This window comes from Maylandia zebra, linkage group LG19 (genome assembly GCF_041146795.1).
Source record: "Maylandia zebra isolate NMK-2024a linkage group LG19, Mzebra_GT3a, whole genome shotgun sequence".
NCBI lineage: Eukaryota > Metazoa > Chordata > Actinopteri > Cichliformes > Cichlidae > Maylandia > Maylandia zebra.
The window spans coordinates 13,610,264-13,628,020 of record NC_135185.1 but is presented as its reverse complement, the minus strand read 5'-3'; the positions used below and the strand labels follow the sequence as shown (position 1 = coordinate 13,628,020).

Below are 17,757 nucleotides of genomic sequence, written 5' to 3'. Positions count from 1 at the left end.
GAAATGTGATACGGTAGCAGCTTCCAACATGCATACTGTATAATTAGAATGGACTTTGTGGTGATACAAGAGGCCTGCACGCTGGTTAAAGTCGTGGCTCAAGGGGCGATCGTGGCTCAAGAGTTGGGAGTTTGCCTTGTAATCGGAAGGTTGCCGGTTCGAGCCCCGGCTTGGACAGTCTCGGGCGTTGTGTCCTTGGGCAAGACACTTCACCCGTTGCCTACTGGTGGTGGTCAGAGGGCCCGCTGGCGCCAGTGTCCGGCAGCCTCGCCTCTGTCAGTGCGCCCCAGGGTGGCTGTGGCTACATTGTAGCTTGCCATCACCAGTGTGTGAATGGGTGGATGACAGGTTGTGTAAAGCGCTTTGGGGTCCTTAGGGACTAGAAAAGCGCTATACAAATACAGGCCATTTACCATTTACCATTTAAAGTCAAATATTCAAAGATACAAAATCATAGAAACATGTGCTTTATTTTTATTTTTGAAGGTTTTTAATTGAAAAAAACATTTTAATGTCTCTTATCTACAGCGGAGTCCTTAAATATCATAAGGCAGAGATGTCAAACTCATTTGACATTGTGGGCCACATAAGACCCACTTTGATGTCAAGTTGGACCAATTAGATTCAATTTTATTTATATAGCATCATATCTCAGCTGTTGCATCAATGCTCAACCAGTGAAACTCCTCTTTCTGTCAGTGTAAAGCTTAAGTATAAATTTAATTCTGACATATCTTCAAATAAGAAAGCGAAGTGAACTTTCAGCCACAGGTCTTAGTTTTTCTACATTATAAACAAATGCTGCTGTATTAAATGAAAAAAAATATGTCAACATGACTCTTTGGGCTTAAACTGTGATAAGCAAAATTGCAGGAAAATTTTCACGTAGGTCATTATGCAGACTTGTTTTTCTTACTGGAAAAAAGCAAAAACAAGAGTTTTTCTGTAATTTAATTGTTTTTCTATTATTTAATTACTTTGGTTTAGTATAAATGTAGCAAAAGCTGTGAAATAAAAAAAAACAGATAAAAGTCAAGATAAATTACATAACATTGTGCCTAATAGATAAAATACACAAACTCCAAAGTCCATAGGTTGACACTGGCACTGTTTGGCTCACAAATATGACAATAAAATATAATGTCCAATCATTTTATTGAATCACTGTATTTTGGAAGAGGTAACAATTTCAGTGGGTGTAATGATGCTGAGTTTGGAATTCCATGACTGTTTTCATATGGTCTGTTTTTTATTTCCTTTTTTTGCATTAAATGTAACAAAGGTAGAGGAGTAGAAGAAGAGCACCGGTCTGAGATCTCACAAACACTGATGCTATTGCCGGTGTCCTTTTGTGCTAGCATCCTTCCCACTTTGAAGCGGGCCTTCCTCCATGCATCTTTAACGTGCTTGGTTCCTAATAATTACAAGGCCTCATTTGATGGTTGTTGCAGTTCTTGTTGCCACGTCGAATGTTTCCTTTTTTTGACTTTAGGTATCCAATCACCATAAACACAGCTTTGGAAAATGAGACCAAGGAAACAACAGCAGCCATTATGCAAACAGCAGCCCTCAGGTTCGTCATAATGGCATCAGTGTCGTGAACCTTAACAAGGTACTGAGCAATGGTTTTTCTGTGGACTCTGCCCTTCACTGCTTCTACTGTCTCACATCTGTACAGTCCAGCATCAGAATAGGAAGGTCTGATGATGAGACCCAGACTCAATACAGTGAATTGTGGACCAAAATGAAGGACGTTGTGAGAAAAGTACCAGATGATTGGTAGGTTGGTGTCAGGGGAACATGGGAGGAGCTGAGATATGTTGACGTTGAAGTAGACAGTGACAGGTTTCTTTTTTGCTGAGGGACAGATCAAACAAAACAAAAGCTCTTTATATCTCCATGTTGTTGTAAATGGTAAAAATTAGTGATCTGTTTTTGTCAGCCTGCACTTGCTTGCACTGCAAGAGAATGAATGCTGCACTTACACTCAGAGGGTGGGCACATCGTGATGTCTCCATTACTGAGACTCTGAATCCTAGAAGGAGGGAAAAACCTTCATTTAGTCCAAAGCTTAGCACTCTCGCTCTTTAGCATGGTCAGTAATTTGGCTTACATTGATGAGTTTGATGCACCAAAAACCGATGCACACTGGCTTCTGATCTGGTCCCAGCCACAGTATGGATCTCTGGCAAGAAGGCAGTCATCACATGATGTGTAGCGGCTACAGTCTCTAAGATTAATCTGAACAACTGCATTACTGGTGCCACTGTACAGATGGCCCTACAGGGAAAAAACAAACAAACAAAACGAGTTTACAGCCATCTCTTTACAAGCATATTTAAATTACTACTGCTCAGAGCTGAGTAAGACAGCCATTAAACTCAAGTTAAAGATTTCCCAGCTTAGTTTTGCATTTGGACAAAATTAGTGAACCTTACAGTCTTGGAGGAAAGCTGCAGGAAATCCACAGGCTGAGGCTCTTTAAACAGCTGCAGCTCCTCAATGATACGCCCGTCCTCACCTTCAAACTTCACCGCCTTCTGCAGCCAACCAGTATCTGTGGGAAAGAGAAATGAATCCATCATGGAGCTTCATCTGTCAGTGTGATTCATCTGTCTTGTGTGATTTTGTTACTGGCATGGATGAATGTGCACCTGTGCCGACGAACATAATCAGGTGCTGTTGTCCATCCAGTGACGTGACTTGGTCCACTACAATGTTCGAAAAATGCGTCATTGGCTTGAAAAGCAGAGGCTTGCCAGTCATTGGTGAAACCACACCCTCCATCAGAGGGTGGTTCTTTACAAACAACAGCGTTGTGTCTGAGAGGTTCAAAGAGCTCGTCAGGCCGCTGGCACGCATTTCATCATCAATGCACTGAGTATATGACAGAAAGCAAGTCAGATTATGTTGTTTTTTATTTAAAAGGAAAAAGTCAGTTAATATATAAAGTTTGGCTTAATACTCACTGAACCAGGGTAGGGGGATGGCTCCTCTCCTGTGTATATGTCCCAGTTCCCAGTATCCAACTCAGTCAGAAACCTCCCACTAAACACCTGGCTGATGTCTGACAGCTTGTATGCACAGACAGCAGAGTGACTGCAATCACAGGAGGGCTCCCTGCAACAGATACAAAAAAATCCCTACAGCATATATATGACTGCTGATACACTGCTTATACCTGTACTTGGTATTTGTTTGCAACTTAACACAAAATGTTTTATCTCAGAAAATAATTCTAATATTTCACTTGAAAAAGCTGAATTAAATTTATTTTGGTATGTCTCATTTTGTCATGTAATGACAGCAGCTGTTTTAGCCCATATTAACCACATTTTCCCTGCAGACTTGGAAAATGTTCCAAACAGACTCTTGTAATGTCAGGAATGCTTGGCCGCCTTAATTTAGTGCTACAGAAATGTTCTTTGAAGCTGTTAGGTGTGGTTGGGCCAATTATCCCTCTTCAGTAGTTCCACTGTGGTGTCACTCTCTCTCTTCTTCATCTCTTTACATGCACCCTTTTCTTAAATCTCTAACCCTGATTCATCAGTAAGTAGGGGTTTTCTATGATCCGCTGTGAATGGAGATACATCTTCACCCACTGGACTTGTTTCCTTTTCTGATAGCTAGTTTTGAGATACTAGACCTCTGAGATCATTATCAGCCAGCTTGTGGTATCTGTTGTTGTTTATTGTCTCTTGTGTTTGTTCACTTTTACTCTGCCTTGTGATTTAATCCTGAGATTATTTACTAGGTGGCTTTGTGACAAACTACAGAAAGTTCTAAGAGAAACATGGTGCACCACCATATTTCTAGCAGTGAACAATTGCTGCAAGCTATGATGAGATGACCTGAGCTGTCGTGCAAGATTTTGATTAAATTAATTCACTTTGACCTAAAAATGGCACCTTTTATATATTTATCTGGACATCCATCACCCAGTCGCAAAAATCATTTAATCAAACTACACTGGAACATTGAACTCATGAAGTCATTACAGTATACTGTTGCTTTGGTTTTATCAGTACTGTACATGCAAAATAATGATGCTATAATACAAATTAACACAGCTTACGAGTTGGAGATGAATGTGGCGTAGAAGACGCTGTTCCTCCAGTCATTCTCGTCTGAGAGGAGAAAAACATCCTGGACCAAAGATGGTGAGCCAACATCTCCAAATGGACAGTTCAGTCTGGCTTTCAGGAAAGAAGTCCACTTTTGCTGTAGTGTCCTTTTGCCCCCCAAGTCGCTCTAAAACCAAACCCATAAACAATTGTAACATTTGTGCCACGTTACAAAGACATTTATTGCACACGAACATGGCCTTGATATTTTCTTTATCAGATGAGTTTACAGTAGCTACCTTACACACACGAGCAATCCTGGACACTGGGATGCTGCCGTGAAGTTCCTCCACAGCATTTTCATAGAAGAACAGAAACACGTTGCCATCTTCACCCTTGCTGCTATTTTTGCTTGCTTCAATGAGGCTTATGGAAATCATGGTGGGATCTGGGTCAAACCATTTACAATATGAGATCAAATAGTTAAGAGTTTTACAAGGTGGAGCTATTAAGGTCTGTCTCAGGTATCTGACACCTTATAATGAGGTACATAATTGGGTTACATGTCCAGAAAGATGAAATTACCATTTAACCAGGAGCGTTTTAATTCAGTCTTGACAGGGTTTAGTCCGAATCTCTGGAACACCGATTCTGTACCCAGAAAGTTTGTCGAAGCAGCAGAGTACAAAGTATCACCTTTTGAGTGGAGAGGAAAAAGCTTTAGCTTTCTGGAATCTCATCTTATGCCAGACTATTATTCATCAAAGGAAGAAGAATACATACAGCTACTCACCATCCATAAAGGTCGCAAAGCGTTGGTAGGGGTCAAAAGGAATTTTCCCCCGACCTGTTTGTGTTTTTCTTTCCAAGGAGAGAGTTCCGTTTGTTAAAGTCTGTTAAAAGATTAAATCATGTTTAAGGGTCTCACGTTATTAATCAGTGTGGACAGTGTTTTCACTACATGCTAAACTTTACAAAGTACTATAAGCTGTTACAGTAATGGCAGAGTTTGGTGTAGTATTGCATTTTCTTGTCATATTTTTGACTTTTGTTTCTTGTTTTCATTTTTATTTTTTCAAGCTGAGTTTTTGTGTTGTTGTTCAGGTGCACACATTTGTTCTAGTCTCCCGTGTGTATAGTATTTGTCCTGCTGGTTTCCTCATGTGTCCTGCACTTTCTCTGTGTGTGATTGTAAGTAACAAAAGTAATTAATTTCATGCCAAGTGAACTAGCATGCCTTATTCATTTTCATGCCAAAGGGTAAATAAAAAAATCGAAACAATATCTCTGACTCTCTATTACTAAAATACCTAATTATGAACTGTAATAAGGTTAAATAACCTTGTTCTGCCAAACCTTTTTTAATAGCCTCCGATTTCATCTAAAGATCACCAACTAGCACTTCATTTTATATTTCCTTAATAAATAAATCAATAAATATAATGCTGCAAACAATATGACTGTTTACAATGATGGTACAAACAGTTAGGCTAAGACTATCTATAAAGCTATTTAGCAACCATAGATGACAGGTCAGTCCCTGAAGTTTAATATTCTACTGTTGAAGATGTAAAGTAATAAAATAAATCCCACACTATATAAAACGGTGTCTGTTTGAATATTATGCATTATTTCCACTAAATTGTTAATTTTATATATTTTTGCTCTGTTGCTCCAGCTGCAAATTGAAACACAAGCCGATGCTTGTCTTTGGAAATATATTCATCATCTCTTTTCCCATTTCGGATATTTTATTTTCCTGATTTAGTGGCATATCCATGTCTTTACGTTTGGTCCTGTGTATTCTAAGTTTGCTTTTACAAAGATACTTACCATATAGTCACACACAGGGTTGAAAGCGTTTGTCCCACACACAAGCATTTTACTGTCCCCCATTGTGTGCAGGGTCCTGATAAAGTTATCACATTCCTGTTGGAAGACCATACAAAAATAAAAGAATAAAGTCCCAAACTGTAAGTTGTGTTTGGGAGTGAAAACCTCCACGTAGAGCTGATAATATTTGCTAACTTTTTACTATACCTCAGCACTCTTGCCCTTCATCTGACAGAGGTCTTTATCTGCAGAGCTCACAGCCCATTTATTCTGGAAGAAAAAACTACTGGTAATGACCAAGACTCTTTTATGTTTGACAAGCTTCTTATGGTTCTCTATTTGAGTATTTTGAAACCTGCAGATTAATTCTTTCACATTAAAAAGGGGTCGCCATTCTGAAGTAGAGCACAGCGGTCTACTCAGACAAACAAAGGTCATACCTCGCTGGTCTGTTTGGTGATGTCATCCAAGCTAAGGGTGAGCACTTTCCCTCTGGCACCAAGGACAAGCTGACCAATGTCTTCTCTTACCATCAAAGAGCTCAAACTGTCAAAGCCAGACTCTTTGAACTGTTTCAAGTTTATGTCTAGGGCAGACAGGTGGACAAGGAGCTTGAGGTTATCATTCAAACCCATGCATTTTAATAATGTCCGCTTTGATGTGTTATGTTGCGTAGTCTATCAAGTTTTCAACAAAAATGCATAAATGCCTGTTTTATTATAACTGTGTGCTTTGATTTAGAATATTCTTAATCATATATATTGTAATATATATGTATATCAATGCTTTGTCGAAGGTGACCCTACAAATATTTGCCTAGGTTAGGTCAAAAAGCTGAATTTTAGCTGCATAATAATGGTTATTATAATAATAATAATAATAATAATAATAATAATAGTGACATTGCTCCAGAAACCAATTAGCATGACTGTTGAAGCATGATGGTGTATGCAATGGATTTGAAGGAGAAACAAGAACCCTTGACACCTAAAGTGAGGGGATCCAGTGGCTCTGATATGCTCTGGCATGATGTGGGTGCACTGTTACCAAAAATAAAAGGTCACTGCATAACAATAGAGGATTATTCTGTGATAACCTTTCATCATGTGATGAAATATTACAATCGTGATAGAACTGGTGTCTAGCAAGATGACAGCCAGTCTATAGAGACAGCGCTTCAGATTATAAAGTGCTGCAGAAAAAGTGTTCGCCCCCTTCCTGATTTCCTGTTATTTTGTATGTTTGTCACACTTAAATGTTTTAGATCATCAAACAAATGTAAATATTAGACAAAGATAACACAAGCAAGTTTTTTAATGAAGGTGTTTATAACAACATCCAAGAAACTGCAGGTCCCACTTGCCTCAGTTAAAGTCAGTCAAGACAAAAACCACTGCTAAGCAAAAGGAACATACGGGTAAAGGCTCATCTCAGTTTTGCAAGAAAACATCTTGATGATCCCCAAGACTTGGAAAAATACTCTGTGGACTGACCAGACAAAAGTTGAACTTTTAAAAGGTGTGTCTCCAATAACATCTGGAGTAGAATATATTTGTCTAATATTTACATTTTTAAATTAATTTTTAAATGTATTTAAATCTGTGTGACAAACATACAATAAAAGGAAATCAGGAATGGGAATAACACATTTTTCATACCTACCTATCCGATCACCAAATCTAGACCTGGACTGAAATGTTAGGCAGTGATCTCTGACACCAACTTTAAAACACCAACATCTTCTGTTAATATTTTCCATCTCTCCAGCAGAGCTCCTTATATATATATATATATATATATATATATATATATATATATATATATATATATATCACACTGCATAGTATATAAAATAATTTGCTCTTCATTAGTCACTGTGTACTGCTGTTAGGCTCTCTTTCAAACTATCATGTAAATAAGATGTCTTACCTTGGAAGGGAACGCTCCTGCGGGGTGTGTTGCTTGATGCAAGCCCTTCACTCATGACAAGGAAGCAGTAAAAGAATGTGATAGGATGCGTCATCGTAACCTATCAGACAGGGAGAATAGCAAAATGGCCATCAAGTTGAAATGACACAGATTAGGTCAAACGTTCAGTGTAATGCATGCTGCTTATTTCCCACTGGCACGGGAGCTCATTTCGGAGAAGAAAATAGTGAGGAAATCACAGTTTCTGTTGTAATACATAGCCATCACAGGCTCACTGCAGTTGCTGGTGTGTGGCAGCCGAACCAGAGGAATCACAAATGCTCCACTACCATAGAGGAATCATTGTAATCACGTATTTGGAACTTATTTTGATTATTTTTTGCAGGTACATGCAGTTACTGACATCAATAGTGCAATGCAGAGTGATAGTCTAAATGGTATACCATGTCAGGGCCTTGGCACCATGTTTGTCCAAATGAAATCATTGGGGAGAGACAAATGACTGACAGAGAACATTAGGTCATTAGTGGCAATAATCAGCATTTAATTAAAGCCATGTGTTGTTTCCTTGTAACCATCACTCAGGTGCAATGCACGGTCCGAACACTTATAATTAGAGACTGGGCACATTTCAAAGTAAATGAAAGATATCAAATTATTATTATTATTATTAATAATATCATTAATGTCATTATATTGTCTGGCTCTTCAATTAGCAGCACCCAAACTCTATCAACATTTTCATTGACATTTGTTTTCCTGACCCTTTACTATGTGTTCCTGAGGCCATCAGTCTCAGGTCTTCAGTCTTTATTTTTACACAGCAATTTTCACTTGTTGCCATTCCAACCTTGCGCCACAAGAGGGGGTAGCTAGACTGTATTTTCAGCAGAAATGATCGCAGTCACAAGGACAGTGAGTCAGAAAGCTGGTTTGATGCTTAACTCGTGATCTTGTAGAATGTGTTCTGAAAGCCTTTAACAGGGCAGTGCAAAGACATGAATCCACAAAGAAATCTGAGAGAACTTGCACCACCTTTTATCTCATATTAAGTGGATGATTTTTTTAAGACTTGTGAGCATGTTCGCGTTTCTATTTGCACACATATGACAAGCCACAGTTCCATAATTAGTTAAAAATCTGATACGACACATAAGAAGATTGCTCCATATCATTTATCAAGCTCATTAAAGATTTCTTTGCGATTTGTAATTGTGTTTATTAAATCTGGGGCTGCAGTGGAATAATAAGCAGCTTACTTAATGGGAATTTTTGCTCCTGTGCCAACAAACAGAATACGTGCCTGAAGATATGCTGTTCAACCTGAACTCAGACGACTGGGAAGTGTTTTCAGCTTTTTCTGTTTGTCACTGTGTGTGATGGACTACAGACAGATGTGACACGTGAAGGAAGGATAAACACGGCCAAGATTCAAATTAAAGTCTAGTGTTTTGTTCTTTTTTCCGTCAAACACAGAGTTTTTTATTGTTTAAAGAATGTGGTGCCATTTGATATCAAACCATCTTGCACTTGTGACGCCATAATAAGTACCTCCACTAAGGGGGGGATGTATTTTTCTGATAGCATTTGCATACGTGCATGGGTGCAGGCATGTCATTCTGTATGTAAATACAACAGCGGGAGAGGTTTTGAATGAATTCTGATAAAACTTGGTAGGAGTGTAAAGTAGAGTCATGTTAACAAACCACTGAAATCTGGCTTACATCCACCAGGGTCTTTAAGGTCAAATCTATGATTTATTGGAAGAAAATTGATCCCAAAAAAATGTCTTATAACTATAAACTGTGATTTTTACAAGTGCACCGTATAAAGGTTTAAAATATTAGGTCACATTTGACCTCTGACCTCTCCTTCAAAGTCAATAGATTGATTTCAATGTCAAATTGATATTAAACATATATATATATATATACACAACTATTTAAAACTATGTTTCTTGCATATAGGTATACAGGGAATAATTTGTGGGGATTCTAGTGAAGCTTTCATAAAATGTCTTTTTTATCTTCGAGACTATGCTCACAATTCTACGGCCTTTAAATATCATCTCACATTTGACCTTTGAGTTAACATTTACATTTCACCTTGCTTTTCTGTCAAGTTGACCTGGAAAGTATATATCTATATCTTTAAAGATAACACATACGATAAGATAACACTATAGAATAGTAGTATATCATTATATCATAACCTCAAGTTATTCATTTACAGTTATTTGCAAATCAATACCTATTATCTACATAATGTTTATATTCAAAGTGCAGTACTATTTCCAGAAAATAAGGTGCCTTCACATGTGTGGACTTTATATTAGAATTTTGAGAATAGTTTTAAGGGTAGGGTTAGGGGGTTAAAATCACCCTTGATTAGCTTCTTAACTGCTGTTAGTGTTTTAAAGCTGCTTTGAAGTTTTCAGTTTTTCTTTCCCTGTTTGGAAGTACTGTTTGGAAGTACTGACGAAACGTGATGAAACTATGGCGATTTTACCCCCTCATGCTAATCATTTCAAATTTATTGTGAAATATTATAAATATTAACACTTTAAGTTTAGTTTTTAATTGTATATAATTTCTGTTAATCCTCCTGAACCTCATGTACTTATGACTAATTTGTAATATTTTATTTATTTATTTATTTATTTATTTTAAATGACATCAAAAACATCTGTAATGAGTTGTAATCAAATGTACATAATTTAAGCCACGCCTCTCTGTAGACATTATGGCCCCGCCCCCACCAGGACAGGCTTCGGTTTACGTTGGTTTACGGGGCGTTGTTTTCCGGTATTGAGTATCTAGATTTTCAGGTTACACAGGGAGTGGGCTGTGCGTGTGATTGCTGTTCGTGGATGTGAGCGTGTCAGGGAGTTTGTAGTGCGTGTGCTTGTAAACGTTCACTGCTCGGATACTGTCACCGCTTTGCACCGCGGGCAGGCTCCGTGTTCCTACATGCAAGTTACTGTGGCAGCTCCACCATTCCTGCCCAGCAATGACCGAAAGCCCCGAGACCAAAGCAGCCGACGACGAAGTGTGTCGGCGGGTGAAGAACGGGCTGAAGCCGGAGAGAAACGGTTTGGCAAAGAGCCTCTACCCCCGCCCCTGCCATGAGCGGCCGCCCAAGAACCGCTGCCACACCGCCGAGGAGGAGGTGAGGCCCGGGATGGGACGGGTCGGATGGGTTGGTGAAGCCGGGGAAAGCATCCACTCTGTGGACTCGTGACACCGAAGGATGCTGTTAAATTCCCGTTATTATGATAAAGTCCTGTGGTGTTCGGGTAGGACAGCTGACCGAGTCCTGCTGCTGACAGCAGTCTCACAGCATGCTGTCATCGAGTTCTGATGTTTCCCGGCTCCTGTACAAAGTAAACGCCGAGCTCCATTTTTTTTAAAAGTCCACTTTAAAAAGTTTCAGCTTATTTGTCAGGTTAGATACCTCGTTTTTTCTCAATGACTTACAGCAGCGTTTTAATTCCCCATTATAATATTTTTATTTTTTAAATCAAAGTCTAAACTTTGAATGGCTCCTTGATGCTCTCCAACCCATTTTAAGAGGAGTCCAGGTTTGTGACTTTGATCAGAGGCTCAAACTGGGAATGGAATAACTCCAGACAATTTTGAAACAAATCTAAAACTCATCCACTCAGTTGATTGTTCTTTAGGGAGATTGTTGTGTTTATTTCGTGCAATATGTCAGCTTTTTCTTTCTGTTTTAGTTTTAAATCTCGTTCTTTGGCTCTGTTCATCTTGGCTGTACTTTTCTCTCACTTGTTTGGCAGTAAAAGTCTGGAAACATTTCTCTTTCATGAGGCGGTTGGCTTCCATTTGCAATCCACACTGAAACTGTGATGAGTTAGTGATTAGGGAGACACTGAACCAGTGCACCTGTTCACTTCAAGCTGTCCGCTGAGACTTGAGTGCATGCTGCAAAACAGCTCTTCCCAAATAGGCTAATGAAATTTCCACCCTTGGGTGCATCTTCTGTAGCTGGCCCAATTAATGGGCCTCCTCTGACTGATTAGGTGCTGCTACACACACTGGCATTGAAAATACAGAGAATTTTTTCCCCTGTTGTTTGAGTCAGATTAATATTTCTTGAGAGGAAAGTAATCCCAGTTTTCTCCAGCGTGTGGTTCTTAAGTAAAATAACGTGAAGCACGTTGCTGTTTATTATCTGATTATTCTAGTCACTAAAGAATTTGGTACAAATTGCACAGAGGGTTTCTGCCACACTTGCTTTTCAGGCTAAGAAACTGAGTGCCTGCTGACTAAACCTCAGCTGATTAGGGTTCATGCAGATGTCAGCATTGCTATTCTGTAAGGAATTTGAGGGAAAGGCATGACCGGTCACATGCAATGCCCTAATAGCCATGAGCGCAATAGTGAAGTGAACTGCACAGTGCCCATTAGGTTTCATTGTCTATCCAATTACTTATCAAGATGTAGAAGAAAAAACATTAGAAAGTGAATTCTATCTGTTCAAGTTTATCAACACAACCTTCTCCTCCCTTATTTGGCAGTCAAATCATCGCTCTCCCTGTTTACTTCCCTGAGTACAGAGCTGAACCAGAACGTAATAGTTTGGTCTTATCTTCCTTTTTCATACAGTCTGGCTTTAAATAAGTACCTCTAAGTGAACCATCTAAATGTCAGCCAATAAAAACAAAAGTTAAACCACTTTTTCGTAAATAAGACAAAGGAAGAGGCGAAGTATATTGTATGCACAATGACATGGAAGTTTATTCCTTTTAAAGTCTTAGTTAGGAAATGTTGTGAATCTCTTTTTAGGCTAGGTTTGCATAAATACAGGTAGCAGCGGTTGGGTATCACTGTAACATAATCCTGCGTAGTATGGCTTCAGCTACTGACTTTTTTTATTTTTAAGTAATCAAAGGATATTTTTCACTCAAAGGTTTCATATAAATTGGAAAATGGTGAAGAAATTGAATAAAATGTAGTTTAGCACCAGATATGACAAAGACGACTATATTTGAAGAGCAGCAAATCAAGTTTGTGTATTTTTTTTTGTTTGTTTTAATTTTCAGCTCTTTGATGTTACACAGCACAAAATATCAGCCACTGCCATTATTAAGATACTAGCGAGCTAATTTCAGTCAAGAAGGTGGATAAATCGGTACATCTCTACTCAAAATATGTTTCAATTATCAGAGCACTCCCAGGTTAATTTCAGCTAGATCAGCAGATTTGTCAAACATATTGTTGCAGTTTGATTTCCTCATTTCTTTTCACTTTGTTTTTTACTGGCACTTTGGCTTTCAGAGTATCATCAGGTAGACACCCTGCAAGCTAGCAACGCTGGTTTTCTTATACTAACTGTCAAAAATATAAGTCTGTTTACCAGCATCTATACAAACACCATTCACAATGAACAACACTGTGCAGAGCTGAGTTAAAGACTTTCAAAGGTAAAATTACAGTGACATGGCAGGGAAAGATGAGCCAATATGACAGGCAAACCTAACTCTGAAATAATTCAGTGGTAATTCTCCATATTAATGCAGACTGATATCTTATCCGTGAGAAGCTCTTCCACCATGGTAGCTTAGAGAAGCAGGGCTTATTGCAGAAATAACCAATCAAACTGAAATAGGGACTCACTGCTGTCAGAGCTGCTCAGAGTTTTTTTTGATTTTACGACTTTGAAACACAGGGCGGAGGCTTCAAGCTCAGATCACAGCACATCACAGTGAACAAAAAGAGATGATCTCTCAATGTGGAACACATTATAAACATGCAATGAGAGCAACCTGCTACGTGAGTGACAGAAAAGGCTGCATTCAATATTATGGAGTGTTAAAAGTGAAGCGACCTTTCTTTGTACTATAATTACAAAGTGTAGTGTATACGGTACCTGCGCTTTGCTTGTATGAACTCCTCTTGAAAACTGAAGCGTTTTAAGCTCTTTTTCCTGCTTGACTCTACTCTGAGCACATGCTCCCACTTACATTTAAAGTTGTTATTTTTTAAATGTGCTGTTTGAATGTGACAGATTCAAGTATAAACACAATTCTTCACAGCTTCTTAAGCACCCATACACATTGAAAGATGCCTTTTGCCACAAGATTATTATAACAGATTAAATTGGTTATTTTTATTCAGCAAAGTTTTGAATCAGTTGTCACGTTTCATTGCATAACTTGTATGACCAAATGTAAACCATGGAAGCCGTGGATGCACTGTGGGCTGCAGTGTGAGCCTTGTTCTATAGCTTGGACTTAAGAAACGTCCTGTAACATTTACTGACAATAAACTACTTTATTGTTTGTTTGTTTTTTTGCATTGGCTCCAATTACACACAAATAGTAACACAGCGTGATGTGAAACATGCTAGTACTACATATTGATAAGTCACATTGCTGCCACTTGCAACACAATCATCATTATGCCAAACTTGTATATATTTTATTTAAAAAGGGAATAATTTAACCAAAATTTCAGCATTTTTTTTGTACTTCTTTACCACTTTTCTCTGTTCAGCAATGCAGATGATAATGTTTCATGAGTCTTGAAGTTCATTTAGTGTTGTAAAATTGTTGTGATTGTGTTGTTTGGATTGTTTTAAGTTATTTTGTGATTCCTAGTTTGCATGGCAGATATTATTTCATGTCTTTCATTAAAATAATTAAACCACTTGCTTCTGTACATTTTCTGATTTACATAGGTCTATGCAGCGTCATACAACAGCAGGCTGTACAGCCGGCCCTTCATCGAGTACTTTGAAGAGACCCCCATGATGGTGGCAGTGCTCACATACATGGGCTACGGCATCCTGACCATCTTTGGCTACCTCCGTGACTTCCTTCGTCACTGGAAGATTGAAAGGTGCCACATCGCCAGAGAGAAAGAGGAGCAAAAGGTAGGATGAAAAACAAATGCAACAGTAAATTTGCAGGAACACAAAATCAATTGATCTAAAAGGTGGTAATCAAAGTTAGGGCTCATGCTAAGAAATTCCAGATAAAGGCAGCAGTTGAGAAACTTGGCTGCCCTTTACCTAAACGCAGTAGCTGTAGCGTTATGATTGCTTCTGGCAGGGATTCATCTCGCATTTCAGGTGTTGAATGGTTCTTATCTGGGAGACTGAGCTCTAATTACATGTTGCCTGGTGACCAAATTGTTGCAGTGTTTGTGCGGGAACAGTAGTGATAACAAAAAGGGGGGGGGGGGAACCTTTTGTAGTTTCATTAATCAAAGTAAGCCAATGTGATATTTGCACACTACAAAGCAAGCATCCATCCCAATCACTAGAATCTGCAATGTAGGTTGTCATATTGCAAACATTTTAATCAGCATTGCTTGAAGCTTGGTGTTTTTTAAAGAAAGCAAGCATCAGTTGTTTGAAATGAACCTGTCAGCTGTAATTATGTCCAGCTATGGGGAACTTTACATAGAAATATTCTTTGTTGCCTTTAATCCAAAGTGTGCATGCTTAAGATTGCATTTTTGTTAGAGGTGGAACATGTTTAGAATGTCTTCTGTGTCACTCACTTTTGTTTCCAACATCTTATGTAATGTGTGAAAGTAAAGCCCATTGTTCTCAGAATTTAGTTATGTCAAGGAAAGGAAGCCTTTCGTGGGGAAATCATTAAATGGGCCCGACGATATCGGACGGATGTTTTCCTCCATGAAACAAGGAATATCAGCTCCCTTGATCATGTGTGTTCTTTTAAATGTTGTTGTAATGCTTAAACTGGATGAGATTAAATTCTTTCCTTGTGAGCTTTTGAAGAAACTTGAAACTGTGAAGATCTAGATATCGTTACAGGAAATACCAGTGATGTAGGAGAAAATTCCTATATGTTGTGCTGCTTTTTACTTTCCTTTATTATCTACCTTTTCATCCATGTGTAGGATTTTGTACCGCTCTACCAGGATTTCGAGAACTTTTACACCAGAAACCTCTATATGCGGATAAGAGACAACTGGAACAGGCCTATATGCAGCGTCCCGGGAGCCAAGATGGATCTGATGGAACGAGCCACCTACGACTACAACTGGACTTTTGAGTGAGATTAATGTAGCTTTCATTCAAGAGCGCAAATATTGTTATCATTAAGCTAACCTTAAGGATTTCAGGCACACAATAGCAATGGGAAGTATGCTTTATAACTGCTATGTTACCAACATCACACAAAGTTGGCCAGGTTCCAGACGTCTCTCACTGGACACGGCTTTTTAAAAGCTCCAGCAGGCCTTTCCATTACCCCTGATTAAATAAAACACGAAAACTAATGTACAGTACAATAGCACTAGACTGATAAATCAGCCAGATATCAGGTGACATTTGCTTAATGTGTTTGCATAATAGACACAAAACTACCTTAATTGAGTTGTGGAATTCAAAAGATGCTGGAAACCTGCCTTTGAGATTGACTTGGTTTTCATAGAAATTTTTCACCTGGACATTAATATTAATACACATCCCCAATATCCCCTGATATGATACGACTGTATGACTATAATAGGAGTTTTGGTTTGTGACTTGGTGCATTAATTTGGAACAGAATTCAAGATTTATAAGACCAGGTTGCTTTTCCTTTTGAACTGTCCTCTTTTGACAGAGTCTGTGCCCACTCCAGCCTTAGCTTTCTGTTGAATTTCTCTTTTTTTGAGCACAAAGTAATAAAAGAAGCTGTTCACTGGAGGTTTGTTACTTTTGTTTCACACTAAAGGCTGTTGTGGTGAAAATCCTGTTTTAGCTGATTGGATAAGTGACTCAGAAGGTGTAGAGTTGTTCCTAATAAAGTTTATTTCTCTAGATCCTAATAAAAGTAGAGAAATCTTGAACACATTTATTACAGCATTATATTGCATAGAGCAGGTAGGATTCTCACCTTGTTTACCTCTGTGTATAGTATGTAAATTCTATGAACAGACAGAACATGTGTACTCAGACAATATAAACATAAGACAAGATAAGACCAGAAGCTTGTTGTTTAGAGTCCATTGATCACTAATCCTTAAGCAGGGTTTGGTTTCATGCACATGAACAGTTAAGGTGGACAGGGAAGGTTGGATTGCATTTTTAATTTGTCTCGTGGTGTGCTTTGGAAATCATCCTGTTGATGCAAAAAGAAATAAAAATGCTATTTTTTTTTTGCTTGTCAGACTGTGTTACCTTTGACCTTTTTGTAGATTTAACTAAAGAAATGTGAACAAATTCTGTGGTTTTGCAGCACGGTGCTAATAACAAAGCTACAGTTTAATAGTTTAAAGTTGGCTCTTTGCCAAGTTGTCTGTTTGTGGAGACACAACACTGGCTCATCCAGCGAGTTAGGTGCCTTTTTTTATGCTTAAGTGTTTATATTTCAGTGTTAAGTGGCTTAACAAAGAAGGCATGTGTCTGAAAATGTTCAGGTACAAAGACTGGACTGGAAATAAAAACCATTGAAAGACTTTCAGGAAGCCTGGACAATTGTTCCTCAAGACAACTTTAAAAATTGCACGTCATTCTGGTTCTTGGCTGCAAAATATAAAAACATGTTGAATGGCTCTAAGACTTTAGTACAGAATTGTATATGTAGCAGTTTTGTACATTATATATATATATATATATATATATATATATATATATATATATATATATATATATATATATATATATATATATATATATATATATATATATATATATATATATATATATTCGCACTCTTTATATTATGAAGGTGATAACCCCAGAATGAACAGCCATGTAGCGTTCATCTCATATTAAAATCGGTCCAACTTAAGATCTATAATGTTCGTGAAGTCAAACAAAACACAAGTGAGAAGATGTGGGAGAGACAGACACCAAAAAGATTGGAAAAACAAAAAAGAGCACGCTGATGCTATCAAACCTCTCAGTCTAGTTTTTAATTACTTCTACCAATCATTACTATTAATTATACCAA

At 38.2% G+C, this 17,757-nt stretch overlaps 2 protein-coding genes across 3 annotated transcripts in view; one reads left to right on the top strand and one right to left on the bottom strand.

Annotated features, from left to right (window-relative positions):
- Positions 1 to 1,227: 1,227 nt before the first annotated feature.
- LOC101470153 (semaphorin-4E-like) lies at positions 1,228 to 13,816 on the bottom strand. 2 transcript variants are annotated; one of them, XM_076877410.1, is made up of 15 exons: positions 13,716 to 13,816; positions 7,827 to 7,926; positions 6,338 to 6,483; positions 6,105 to 6,167; positions 5,898 to 5,993; positions 4,858 to 4,957; positions 4,650 to 4,760; positions 4,364 to 4,512; positions 4,076 to 4,251; positions 2,970 to 3,120; positions 2,655 to 2,877; positions 2,439 to 2,557; positions 2,114 to 2,280; positions 1,986 to 2,035; positions 1,228 to 1,857 (listed from the first exon to the last, which is right to left on the bottom strand). In XM_076877410.1, exons 2-15 carry the CDS (start codon positions 7,918 to 7,920, stop codon positions 1,415 to 1,417), a joined length of 2,088 nt encoding a protein of 695 aa, XP_076733525.1. In that variant the 5' UTR covers positions 7,921 to 7,926; positions 13,716 to 13,816; the 3' UTR covers positions 1,228 to 1,414. The 2 variants fall into 2 exon arrangements, with proteins under 2 accessions (XP_076733525.1, XP_076733526.1); XM_076877411.1 differs by lacking the exon at positions 6,338 to 6,483 and having other exon boundaries at positions 13,716 to 13,735.
- Positions 10,576 to 17,757, top strand: part of LOC101470439 (serine palmitoyltransferase 2) — a 24,180-nt gene continuing 16,998 nt past the window's right edge. The window contains exons 1-3 of the mRNA XM_076877412.1: positions 10,576 to 10,994; positions 14,526 to 14,720; positions 15,716 to 15,870. Of these exons, the coding sequence (XP_076733527.1) occupies positions 10,836 to 10,994; positions 14,526 to 14,720; positions 15,716 to 15,870 (509 nt within the window). The 5' untranslated portion in view covers positions 10,576 to 10,835. The remainder of the gene's footprint in view (positions 10,995 to 14,525; positions 14,721 to 15,715; positions 15,871 to 17,757) is intronic.